This window comes from Mya arenaria, chromosome 6, assembly GCF_026914265.1.
Source record: "Mya arenaria isolate MELC-2E11 chromosome 6, ASM2691426v1".
Classification (NCBI taxonomy): domain Eukaryota; kingdom Metazoa; phylum Mollusca; class Bivalvia; order Myida; family Myidae; genus Mya; species Mya arenaria.
In genome coordinates, this window is record NC_069127.1 from 33,438,011 (window position 1) to 33,451,425 (window position 13,415).

A 13,415-nucleotide genomic window follows, 5' to 3' on the forward strand; every position below is an offset into this window, starting at 1 on the left:
CATTCCACTCAGTCTAACAAGAGTCAGCATTGACTTAGTAAATATCGACTTAAAGATCTTTGTCACATGTTGCTCTGAAAGTATTGCATCTACACTTAAAACATTATACATCACTATTTAGTCTGATTCCAGAGCATGAACCAGTACTGTGTTCCTTTTGACAGGCCATGGCAATAAACTCTTTGCGTAGATCGAACACAAGACCTCTTTAGTAAGAAACTGACACCAGTCCTATACCACAAGACCACTCTCGTCCGGTAGGTTTTGACCAACAACAGTTAGGTATAAAAACATAAACATTCTGGCGAAGTTTTATGCAAAAAGGAAGAAACAAACAATTACTTGAATATCACATACTTTACTCATTCAATAATAAATACATGTATATTATACACAACATTATACACATATCCTTAACAATAACAAACTCAGGTCATACAATTAGTATAGCAAAGCAGTGTGAAATGAATGAAAGGGTAAAAAAGTTCTCTGATACAACTTGCAATGTGTTCACTGGTTTCAGAAATTGTATTTTTTGAAATGAAGGGAAATTATGTGTTTTGACACATTTTGCTTCAAAACAATGCTTTTGAAGATTCGGAAAAAGTTTTTTTTTTTTGTTGCTTACTTCTGAAATCAAATAAAAGAACATCTTTATATCTTGTCGAAAATTCTCCTTACAGTGTTAGCTTTGAAAAAATAAACGTTCTTTAAAATAACAGGGACTTTCTAAATTATACAATATATTTAATACAGTGTACTCAATACACCTAAAAATAGTTTTATGAAAAGGAAATCAATTGATCAGGTTATTCAATACCATGTTTAGACAAAGACTTAGGACATTTGGTGACATGAAGTGATTTTACTTTCTTTTAAGAACAAACACCAGAAATTGTTAGATATTCGCTTCAACAGAATTTTCTACATCCAAGCCTTTCATAATTCAATACCATTACTACTAAATGAAGCACTTTCAAATAATTAATTACAAGAGCTCTTATATAAACTTTAAGTATAAACATAGACATAAGTTGTTTCAAGCAGTTTTTTTTTTCAAATTTTACAAGAATTAATTGTTTCAATCTCTGACCCAATGCAGAGTAAACCAGTTCCTTTAAATACTTGAAAACAGTAACTGTTGCTTTCAGTTATATTGGAGTAAAATATACTAATGAAAAAAATGCATAACTGAGATTCAAAATCAAAATGGTTGGCAAGACTTCATGTCACGAAAAATAAAATAATAAATTATGTAAAATAGCATTGCCATTTTTTATACAAAACCATGACTTTTGATTAGTTTGTTAATAAACTCAATACATATGTTTTTAATGCAGTATTTTCTTAACATGATGGGACACTTTCCATAAACGGATCCTTTTGATTAAAAAATCAAGAGAATGCTATAATTAGAAAATGACAACCAGCAGAATGATTAATCTATATATTTAAGGTATCAGACCAACATATATTGAATTTTGGATGCCTGGTGACCCTGTATTTCTTTGAAAACAAATGAGTGTTTAATGACTTATTTTTATGTGTAGAAAGAAAATTTTCAAAAATTATACCTAAAAAAAACAAACAAGCTCTTATGGCGTTGAAACATGGCAATATAGGCTATTTCACGTCTGATTTTTGTTGAAACCATGAGAAAAATAAAAACTACAATCAAAAAATAAAGAAATTCCAAAATATATTTTTATTGACCTAATTGAACACTTACATTTCCTTAAATTTGACTATGAAATTTTTAAGAAATTGACCTAAAGTAGGAAATGTCTTGGGAAGTTTTATGAATACCGCCACTGATTCCTTAATATGCTTCATCTTCACTCTTGACTTCTATCCACTCTCTAAGCTTGAAAAGCTTCACTTATATTCATAATTTTAATAATCATTTCATAATCCCATAATCATTCAAATTTATTGTGATAAAAAGACTTGACGGATATAAATTACAGCTCTGACCATAATTATGATCGTAATAGAGCCTGGTAATTTATAATTGGATTAGACCCCTGTAAATGGAATTTTATACCAAATCAACTAGCTCTTTTCAAGAGAAGATTGGATAACTTTATTGGGATTAGGCACTGAAAGAATGACAATCCCTGACTTAAAAGGTTTACGTTGCTAACCCCTCTTACAGAATGACAATGTTCAGAGGTCACATACAGAGGAATACATCACACAACACAACGGGAAGGCCAAGAATCAGCTCGTGAAATGCAACCAATGTTAGAAATGTAAACAAATGTTAATTCCTATTACAGGAAACCCACAAGGGGTCAATTTGTATGTTTACAGGTATGCAGATGGGCGGTTAACAACACAAAGGTGTAAGGAGGCCCTGGGGTTTTTTTTGGGGGGAGGGGGGGAGGACCAATTTCACAAATGAAGTCTGCCTCCTTTGCCAGCTCTATTTTCTCTCCGCCTTCTGCTTTGATCTTTACATTTGCAGTAAAGGTAAGCATGTGGATACTAAAGCAACAAAAATATTTATAACATGAGACTTATAATACAAGGGGTTAACTGCTCTTAATTTCGAAAAGGGGAATAACTCCTCTCCTAACAATGTTCACAGGTATACAGACAGCGTTATACATCTCACAAGGCGTATGGAGGCCCTGTGGGGGCCAACATCAGCTCAGGAAGTCTGCTACCTCCGCTAGCTCCCTCTGTCGAGCCTGCTTTGCCGCCCACCGAGCCTCTGCCAACTCCGGGCTCACTTTCCATTTGTCGTGGAATATCTGCTTTCCACAGTCTGGGCAAAACTTTCCATCTGAAATACATCATGATACTGAGGTAAAACAAGGAGAAAAATATGTGTAACAACATGTAAAGACAAACATAAGAAAACAGCGCAAAAAGACCCCTGCTTAATCACAGAAATCTTTCACTATAGACTGTAAAAACAATACTAGGAGGTCAGCTTAAAAGGGACATTGTGACCAAGGTCAGCGCCATGGTGTGGATCACAGAGGGTGAAACTCACTTTAAGATCCTGGGTTTAAAGCATAATGAAAGCTTAAGATTGCATTAAAACATGTACTTCTTTTTTCATTTCTTTAGCCAAGGGGAGAAAAAATCCTGGAAAACTGAGTATCTGTGGAAAATTTCACTCCCGATAGCTTCAAAACAAGTCATTTATGCACTTTTGCAAAACAAATTAATTATTTATATCTACCTTTAAATGGGGGAGTTTTTAAATATTTTGCAAGGCAGCCATGATGATACAGGTGACCACAATAGACTCGCTCAACTCTTTTCTTTGGGTCCTTCGCTACAGCCTGAAAATAACACATACACAAATTATTCAAAGTGATTAATCCTTAATATATAACACCACATACATGTATTAGGATCTGAGGTTCACACATCGGAGGCTTCCTTCCGCTATCTATCCGTTAGTCAGGGCTATTCTAGCAAAACATATAACCCACGGGGGAAAGGCAATCATTTAAATAGTACAAGGGTGGGCGTCTTTTTTTTTTTTTGCTTAATTTGCTTCTGTTGGGGGGTGGTATATTTTAAAAGTACCTTTCCCCCGGGGTTATATGTTTATTGTTTAAATGGAATAGCCGTCAGTGAGGAATGTAAATTTATCTGTTATCATTATGTATTTGTGAACAAATTAATTAAACCAATATTTCCATTTTATGTTAAATAAACTCATGATAAAAACTAAAACAATAATGGCTACTTTCTTCAGGTACTTTCTGATAAAACATATAATATAGCACAGATTCATAACAGTTTCATAAAAAAATACACATACACTAACAAGTAATAGTTACTATACCGACAACCTGAGTTTTTGAAACTATACACATGCGCTTCTTGATTTTCAGTCACAAGCTTATGAAGCAATCAATTTGTATCATGTTGTCAAGGACAACATTCAATAACTAACATGCGTTTAAGTCAATAGCCTAGTAATTTATCAGCACAATAGTTCATCTCCTCCTACTTGGTAATGCTTCTGAAAAGATTTGCAGTATAATTATTTTACTCTTTGATACCGAACAAAATACAAATGAAGTATAAAGTGGTAGTGGTGGTGGTGGTGGAAGTGAAAGTGGGAAGAAAAGAAATCTCCAATGTGGTACAAATACAATAAAATCATAGCATTTTTATTTTAAAAAAGATACTTTAAAACAACTGGCCCTTATATCACAAAAATCCTTTAGTCAAATATCAATCTCAACACATTTTACCACAACATGTCAAATGAAATCAAAAATTGAATGTTTTTACCCTTTAATAAAATTAAAAAATAAGTAATAATAACATAAAAACATATAAAAAATATATATTATTTAGATGTCAGGGCTCTCACTAGGCTGAAAATTTTGGGAGAAGTGACTTCTCCCTCCAGTCAAATTCTGGAGAAGTGTGGAAACTTGTTGGAAAAGTGATACTTAAAGTAATATCTGATACAAATACTATGCAATACCATACACCTCCACTTATATTCACATTCAAATTGATTGCTCTTACTATACGAAATGTTCATAAAAGAATGTATCATTGTTGCCTATGCAAAAGTGTATTTGTCAATGTCATATAGTTTATCTCCAAATAGCATCTAAAATGAAACAAAAACCAAAACAGCTAAGCATTTGAAACAATCAGAAAATCCTCATAAATGAACTGTCATAATACATTAAGTGCAGGGGGCGAATCTTATTTTGGTACGATTGGGATTGGGTATGAATTTCACATTCAGCTCTGTTGTTGTCAAAATGGCGACCTCGCCGAATTTTTTGACATCGTAAATATGTGGAAAATATTTTACACATTTACATCATTTGATCAGGGTCTTCTCAATGTACATTCAGATTGGTTGACTTTCAGTAGCTGCGCCTACTGGTGAATATCGGTAATTGGATGATACAGTCGGTCCAATGATCAGATTAGGAGATTACCAATTATGAATGGTTAAATGCGATGTTTTGACTGAAGTGACAGTGGCTAAATACTCGCTGATTGACAGATTTACAATTGTGTTAAATTGTCGTTGAAGTCAATGTTACTTTGATGATACAAATGGGCGAAGTCTGGGAATTTTAGGCGACCACTTCGCCCCCTCACAAGAGCCCTGGATGTTATGTGGTAAAATGAGTTGAGATTTGTCTCAAGTGTTTTTGAGATGTTGCTGCCAGATATTTATAATTAAGTCTTTATCTTAATAAACTGTATGACAATAAAGAAAGATACAACTGAAGCCTGTGTGAAAACTAAACTCCCCCAAAATAGTACCTCTGGATCCCTGAGCATGACTCTTTCCCGGCACACAGGGCAGTTTTCCCCGGGGTAGCGCTTCACGCAGTCCTGGACCAGGAACTGACACACCTCCAGCAGGGAGGGGCGTGGTTTAAATGGGGGAGCCCTACAACATAAACATACAGATAAAGCATGACTCTTTTCCAGCACACAGGGCAGTTTTCCCTGGGGTAGCGCTTCACGCAGTCCTGGACCAGGAACTGACACACCTCCAACAGGGAGGGGCGGGGTTTAAATGGAGGTGCCCTAAAACATAAAACACATAGATATAGCATGGCTCTTTTCTGGCACACTGGGCAGTTTTCCCTGCGGTATGGCTTCACATAATCTTGGACTTAGTGTAAGAAATTGAAACAATGAGCATGAAGGGGCGCGAATTGAACAAGGGTTCTAATAAATCCTACAAACTAACAGTGACATTAAGTTACAGTTTAAGCTTGTTAGAATATACTTACAAAAATAATTGGCTTGACTAATACTAACAATCTTAAGAGTTTTAGAGGTCTACATTATACTGTGTAAACTACCCACAAACTAGAACAGCAATTTACCACTTCACCTGATTAAAATCAAGACAGACTGACCGCCGATTTACTGAAATAAATACATGAAATACTGCGTTCTCTTTGGACAAAAAATAATGTTAACCACTAATTTGGGTTAAGGTTTAAATTGGAGTTTAATTGGGAGCTTTAACCAAACAAACGGCTACTGACACATACTTTGGCTTTGGTTTAGGAGGAGGCTGAACACATCGTCTCGCAAGTTCCACTGCCTGACCAACGAAAAACTTCTTCAGCAGGTCTGGAAAATTACTTTCTGCAACTTCTATACTGTAAGTATAGAAAGGAAAAGATTTGTGTAAGTAACCGTATATGCAAATGATTGTTTTCATGTAACAGTACTAACACAGATGATATAAATATGTATAATCTTAATGACATTTTAATGCTTTATTTTTTACATGCTATTTTAAATATCATGTCTAGTTCAGTACTATGATATAAAAATGCATGCGTCATTGCAACACAAGCCTATACCGCTACATAAACATTTCTTAGGATAACAGGATTAACTATTATTAAATCGCATAAAATGTATTTTGCTTATTGAGTACCAAAACAATTTTAATCACAGACAAGTTAACACGATCTTCTTGCTATCTCATTATCTGTAGACAGAGGAATTGACTATTGTTGCATCACTAAGGGTTTAGCTATAGAGTAATAAAAGGGTGTTGCACCGTTTCTTTTTTTTGGTAGCACCCTTTGAGCCCTCATGGAGACCAGCATAGGCACCATTCTGCCTTCATAGAATTAAATGCTCATGACTGTCAAATAATCATTTATTGTTGATAAAAACTTTTGAGTTAACAATTACATACATACAAACTTGATATATTTGCCAGTTGAAACTTAATATTTCTCAAATTAAGCAAGATCCTTACATTTTCTGTAAAATGCATAATTTTCAAGTTCTGTACAACCCGATAAAATGTGCCCTTTCCACACTTAGCACCCTGTCCCTTTACTGCAGCACCTTGTTCTTTTGAAAGCCCTGATAAAGCCCTAACTACGGACACGCATTTTCCTACTTCTTACCGGGCCGAAATCTCGTTCTTCCCCAACCAGGGAAAGACAACTCTTGTACAACAAAGCTACGTATAGAATTATATTTTGCTTGATGATAATAAACGATTTTAAGTATGGTGTGATTGGGCAGTAATCTTTTTTATATTTATGAAAAAAATGTACAACAATATTATTTGAAAACCTTCTAACAGGGACATTTCTCAGGAAATATTTGCCATTGGCTTCAAGCTACTGCATGCACCTATTGGTGAAATGTATAACAAGAGCTGTCACAGAGACAGCGTGCTCGACTATTCTGCCGCTTTTCAATGTAAGGATTGAAAAGTTTTGGCGAAACATGCATGGATCACTGTTAGATTAGATTTCAATGCAATACATGGTGTGCTGAGATATAAACATAAATGTAGTTTCATGCAAAATATTTGCACAGAGTTTCTAAGTCTAATAATAAAGGGCCATTATTTGCAAAATACAGTTATCTAACTTGGTTATTCAAGTAAGTTGGGTTGTTGAATACCATTGTATAAAGTCTCAATGCAATACATCAAATAGTTGCTGAGATATTATCCTATGTGTGCTAACATGCAAGACCTTAACCAGAATTTCTAAGTCGCATAATAAAGGGGTAAAAATTATATATTATAAAAGATAGAGTTATCTTACTTGATTAAATAAGAAGGTTAAATAGATGGGACCCTGTTTGTAAAGTTTCAATGCAATACATGATGTATTCGCTGAGATATTGACTTTAAAGTGGTTACATGCAAAACCTTAACCAGATTTTCTATGTCGAATAAAAAAGGGGCCATTATTTTAATTTAATGCAAACTGGAGTTATCTTACTTGGTTATTTAAGTAGATGGTTGAGTACCATTGTATAAAGTCTCAATGCAATCCATCAAGTAATTGCTGAGATATTAACCTATGTGTGCTTACATGTAAAACCTTAACCAGAATTTCTAAGTCAAATAATAAAGGCCCATAATTTGCATTAAATTAAAAAAAGTGTTATCTGGAAATACATATCTAAATACATATCTAATGTTTCAATGCAATACATGATATATTTGCTGAGATATTGACTTAGATGTGGCTACATGCAAAACCTTAACCAGAATTTCTAAGTCGAGTAATAAAGGGCAATTATTTTGCATTAAATGCAAACTAGAGTTATCTAACTTGGTTAATTTAGTTAATTTAGTGGGTTGGATGGTTGAGTAACATTGTATCAAGTATCAATGCAATACCTCAAGCAGTTGCTGAGATATTAACCTATGTGTGCTTACACGTCACAAAACCGTAACCAGAATTTCTAAGTCGAAAAATAAAGGCCTATTATTTGCATTATATTCAAATAATTGTTATCTAACTTCATTAATTTAGTATGTAAGATAGTTGGGAATACATATTTAAAGTTTCAATGCAATAACTGATGTATTTACTGAGATAATGACTTAAACGTGCTTACATGCAAAACCTTAACCAAGGTGTGACGCCAACGCTGACGCCAGGGTGAGTAGTATAGCTCTCCTTATTCTTCGAATAGTCGAGCTAAAAATGACATTTACAACTTAAACTTTTACAAAATTATGAAGTTTTCGGAATCCATCATTAACATGTACATGTATGCAAGGCAGATGGAAAAACCGACCCCTAGTTCACTCTGCATGATTCTACTCGGAAAGTCTCATTACCAGCTATAGCAAGTGCCCAAGGGCTGGAAATTTTTTCGACTTCTACAACCCCCACCCCCTCATACAAAAGAAAGATAGTGACTGATGTTGAAAAGTATAAGATACCTGACTTGTTGTGTGGGGTATAAATCTGGTACTGTGACCAGAAGATTCATCCAGTAGCGCTCCTGAACTATCTTCATGTGAACCTAGAAAGAGACAACAACATTGTACAATCAAAAATTGAAAGATTTAACAAGAGCTTCACTAAGCAAACACCAATGCATGTCTGTTTTGTTTAATTAAAAAAATTATTTTTTTCTACCTGCTGTGCCTTCCAAAGTAGGAATAATTCCAGCTTAGGGTGTAAACCTTTAACTTGCGCCCCTCCCTCAGAGCTGAATTTTATTTGGTAAAGGTGGTGGTAGGGGGGTTTGGGTAATCCCCCAAGAAACTTTAAACAATTTGTAGTACGAAATAGTGCAAAAGTGTATTTTATTACATTTTTCTCCTATATTGAAATCAAAATGTCAACTTTTTAGGATCTGGATCTGCTAACAATAATAGCAATTATACACATTTTTACTATATTATTGTTGGGTTTTTAAGAAATATATCAGATTTTTTTTTTTTGGGGGGGGGGGGGAGGAAACAGTATGAACCATATATATATTATTAATAATATTATGAACTTTTAAAGAAAATTTATATTTTTGACAAACTCTAAAGACACAAATTGCACAAGAAAAATCACTGATTGGCCATAAGTTACAAAAGTGGGTGCTTCCATTGGCTCCAAGCACAAATACTTTACACAAAATTATGTTCTTACAGTTCCCATAATATACATGTATCTATGTACTGGAAGAGTTACCTGTGATGTGTCCTGTTTCAGTTTTAATTTGTCATTCTCTTTAATGAGGTCTCTCTTAATCGCAGCTATCTCCTCACTGCATACACACAGCGGGTTACTGATGATAAAATTCCTCACAAATCTCATCACAGGTAATATCTGAAAAAAACACATTAAATACCAGATTAATTAAAGATATGACATTCAAATAAGCAATGTGCCATGGAGCAAACACCTAAATTCATCTGTTGCTATCTAAACACATAGAGGGTTACTGATGATAACATTCAGCACAAATCTTATCACAGGAAATATCTGAAAAAACATCATATACATGTACCAGGTACATGTAAGTTAGCTATTAACAAACAAGAGACAAACAGAGAACACCAATGCTTGGCAATTATTTATTAGGTGAAAAGGGGCATAACTCAAAAATTATAGAAGCCAGAGTTATTGACCTTGCTGCATGTGTGCATATTGTCTCTTACAACATTTGTACCAAGTATTATTTGATTATTTTAAATCGTTTATGAGTAAGGTTAAAGTTCTTGGAGGACACAAACAACTTACATGTTACTTGTAGGACACCAAGGATACCACAAAACGTTTACTATTTTTCTTTTAAAAACATAAGACCTTGAAATGAAAATGTTTTAAAGCTTTCCGGATAGCTTTGTTCATACATGTAGGACATTTGTCACGTTTAACAATATTTTATTGAAAATAGATTTTTTTTAACATTATTTTCATAAATTGGCATTATTTTACGCTATATCAAAATCATCATTTTCCGTAATAAAAAATAATTTCAAAACATTTATGAAAAAACCCTGTCAATTCTAGTATGTAAAAAACACACAATAAAGGGAATAATTATGTGCATCAAGTTCCATGTTAATATATTTTACAGTTTTTTATATCATAATCAATGCTTAATAGCATGTACCGGGGGGTACATTGTACCTGTCTTTGGCCTACTAGCGATCTAGCTTCCTCATCACACATCTTGACCATACCGGACAGCAATTTCTCTGCCAGGGTTTTACTGGTCAGCTGGGAGACCACTGGCTCTTCAGGATAACCTTCAGGAAATTGTAGAATCACATTCACTTGCTTCTGGTCCGTTTTCCTGTGGAACCAAACAAACATGTATTCAAATATTTTTCATGAACATTGAATGTGAACATTAGTTAAAACACATTTATTTCAAAACAATTGTAAAATAAGTTATACAACAACAATTTATCATATGCTTTCCGGTGATGTATAGACTTAGATTTATGAGTGAAAAAAGGATATTTTACTGCTTATAAGGATATTTCACTACTTATAAAACATATAACGTGGTGTTACCTTGATTTTTGAGCGACACATTGCCTTTATTATTATGTAACTAACACATCACCTCGCAATAGGACAAATTATGGGAATAACTGGATATAGAAGGGCAATGAAGGTGTTGTAACAGATATGACCTTTTGGGCAGAGGATGCATAAAAGGGCACAATTTTGCAGCCTAGGGAAGAGTTTGAACAAGTGACAATTTTATTATAAAATCCCTCTGTTAATGAAAGACACACAGCTCGGACACGGAAAACCAGAAGGATAAATGGAAGGTGTGATTTAAATCTGCCAACCCTGAAGTATATATTACAGTATATTTTGTAGCAGTGAAATCTGAAACCTTTGTTAATTTTTTTCCTAACTTAACTCAAGCTTATATACCTGTACGATGCTCGCACCTGTGCTGCGACACAGGTCACTAAGGTGAAGCCCTCTATGGTAGGTATTGTGTCTTTGGCTTCAGCCAACTCAGCCTCAAAATCAGCCCCACTCATACTTGTAGCTTTCTGAAATTAAAATACCAGTATTACTTCTCTAACATTCATAGACGGAACATTTCATAGGTTTAACAATCATTGTGTTGGTGGTGTCGGGTTAACCATGGCCCAATCACCTTTATGGCCTGGTCCAATTCGGCCTGGTCTAATTCAGCCTACAGTTAGTCCATTTCAGCCTACATGTGAAAGGAAATGTGCCTGTGGAATGCCAATGTTGGTATTGCGTTGTTAACACATAATTTACGGGTTATTAAGAGCCTTTGAAGAGTTCAAAGATGGCACCGAAACACCTTCAATAATTGAACAATTTCAAAGGTAATGATTATTTTAAATTCATATAACTAATTTTCATTGCCTTATTACTTTTAAAGTTTGTAATTGAAAGAATATAGTATCACATAGGAAAATAAGGCAACGTTTGCAGGCCGTTTTTTAATGAGCACCTGATATTTTAATTCAAGTAGATGAGGGGATAGAAAAAAAACATATCGCTAATATTTCTTTTCTTCAAAAATGATAAAGTCTTCAACTCAAAAAAGTGTTATTTCATATGTTTTACACTGAAGTTCATGTTCATTATGTATTTTTAATAGTAATTCATGTATAAACAACAATTTTCAGGGATTTCCCAGACTTAAACAAACAGGCATAGTAAGATAAATTATATGGCTTCCATGTTTACACGTGTAAATTGCATTGTGTCGTTTTTCAGCAGTTAATTTCAGCATATTTGCAGACCGTTTAACCGAAATGGATACGTGATTAAAATTATTTTTCTTATTGGATTAATTTGCACAAAGATTTATGTTTATTCTGTTAAACTTCATTCATCTCTAAAAATTGTACAATGAATCAATGAAACAAATTTATGTATACTGTAAACATGTGTGCCGTAAGTATTTATTTGCTATGGTATTTGATTAACAGCATCATTTCGTTTTTTAAGTCCAGTGTACATGTTTACAAAACTCCGTAAACGTGGGATCCTTAGATGGATAGTAAATAAATCATTAAATATAATGTATTTTACAATCTTTATCAATCGCTCGAAGAAATAGTACAGGATTGATGTTTTATAGGACTGATGATAAAAAATATCACAGTAAATTTAAGGTACAGTTATTTTTAATAATGAGAATATAACCAAAGTAAACGGACAAGGCCAATATGGTTATTGGGCCGAAAGGTAATTGGGCGGACTTGACACAGATTGGTATTGGTACATGTAGCATATGACAGCAACTTCAAAATATCCAATATCTGCCGAATATATTTTTTAATTTATAACAATTTGGGGAACTTTAAGTGGCCGAGATTACAAAACTCACAATATTTGGGTGTGAATGTGTATCATGATGGACCAGTATTTATATATGTATTACATGGTATATTGCATCAGTGTATTTCACAACTTAATATTAATCATCATAAAAAAAGGTAAATACTGTACTGGGCTTACAAAAAAAACAGGCAGTAGCCTGAACAGGGATAAAAGAGACTAAATGCAATACGTATTGAAAACAGATTACATAGAATATATGTGATCACCTTTTCTCATTCAAAAAAAGACTATTCTGTAAGAAAAAAGACTGTATCTATCAAAATCGTGAAATAACTGTCGATCAGTCAAATTCAGTCCAAAACAAATCATGCCCGACAAGATACAACGAAACACCTAAAGAGGTTAATCACAACCATTAAATTTTAATGTTGATACAATTGTGAGAATGGGTTGGCCGGTTGTATTATTAATTTAATTTATTAAATGATTTTCATGAAGAATGTTTTGCTATCATTTAATTGCTGCTTTTACTTATTGAATTAGATATCCCATCAATTCAGTTCAAGAGAGTTCAAATTCAAATATTTAGGGCAACAATCGATTTGTGGATACATGTACAGTAGCTCCATTTCTAACAAATCTTTACTTGTACATGATTATTGAATTGAAGAGAGCTTTTTTTATCCTATGAACGACCATTCGGAGCTCCTCGGCCATTATTTTCAAAAACAACCTCGGATGTATATGGACGGTTTACATACTTAAAAAGTGGTACGTTTAAGTCCGCTGCAAATAGATCGCGTAGTAATCTTATTTAGTAGTTAAAATTTATGACTTAACTCTTGGGAATCGTAATTATGTTTGCAATAATACACTTCA

General features: G+C 33.8%; 1 protein-coding gene across 1 annotated transcript; it reads right to left on the reverse strand.

The window, feature by feature from the left end:
- Positions 1-342: 342 nt before the first annotated feature.
- On the reverse strand, positions 343-12,918 carry LOC128239326 (uncharacterized). Its single transcript, XM_052955928.1, has 9 exons — positions 12,803-12,918; positions 11,139-11,263; positions 10,377-10,542; positions 9,432-9,569; positions 8,684-8,766; positions 6,015-6,125; positions 5,269-5,398; positions 3,194-3,296; positions 343-2,788 (listed from the first exon to the last, which is right to left on the reverse strand). Exons 2-9 carry the CDS (start codon positions 11,249-11,251, stop codon positions 2,649-2,651), a joined length of 984 nt encoding a protein of 327 aa, XP_052811888.1. The 5' UTR covers positions 11,252-11,263; positions 12,803-12,918; the 3' UTR covers positions 343-2,648.
- Positions 12,919-13,415: the final 497 nt, after the last annotated feature.

Bases quoted from the DNA above. Each gene is read 5' to 3' on its own strand.
- LOC128239326 (XM_052955928.1), bottom strand. From the start codon at position 11,251: ATGAGTGGGGCTGATTTTGAGGCTGAGTTGGCTGAAGCCAAAGACACA. The intron at 9,570-10,376 runs GTACAATGTACC...TGTTTTTTTCAG, and splicing joins CGCTAGTAGGCCAAAGACAG to ATATTACCTGTGATGAGATT. The intron at 5,399-6,014 runs GTATGTGTCAGT...TTTATGTTGTAG, and splicing joins CCTCCTAAACCAAAGCCAAA to GGCTCCCCCATTTAAACCAC.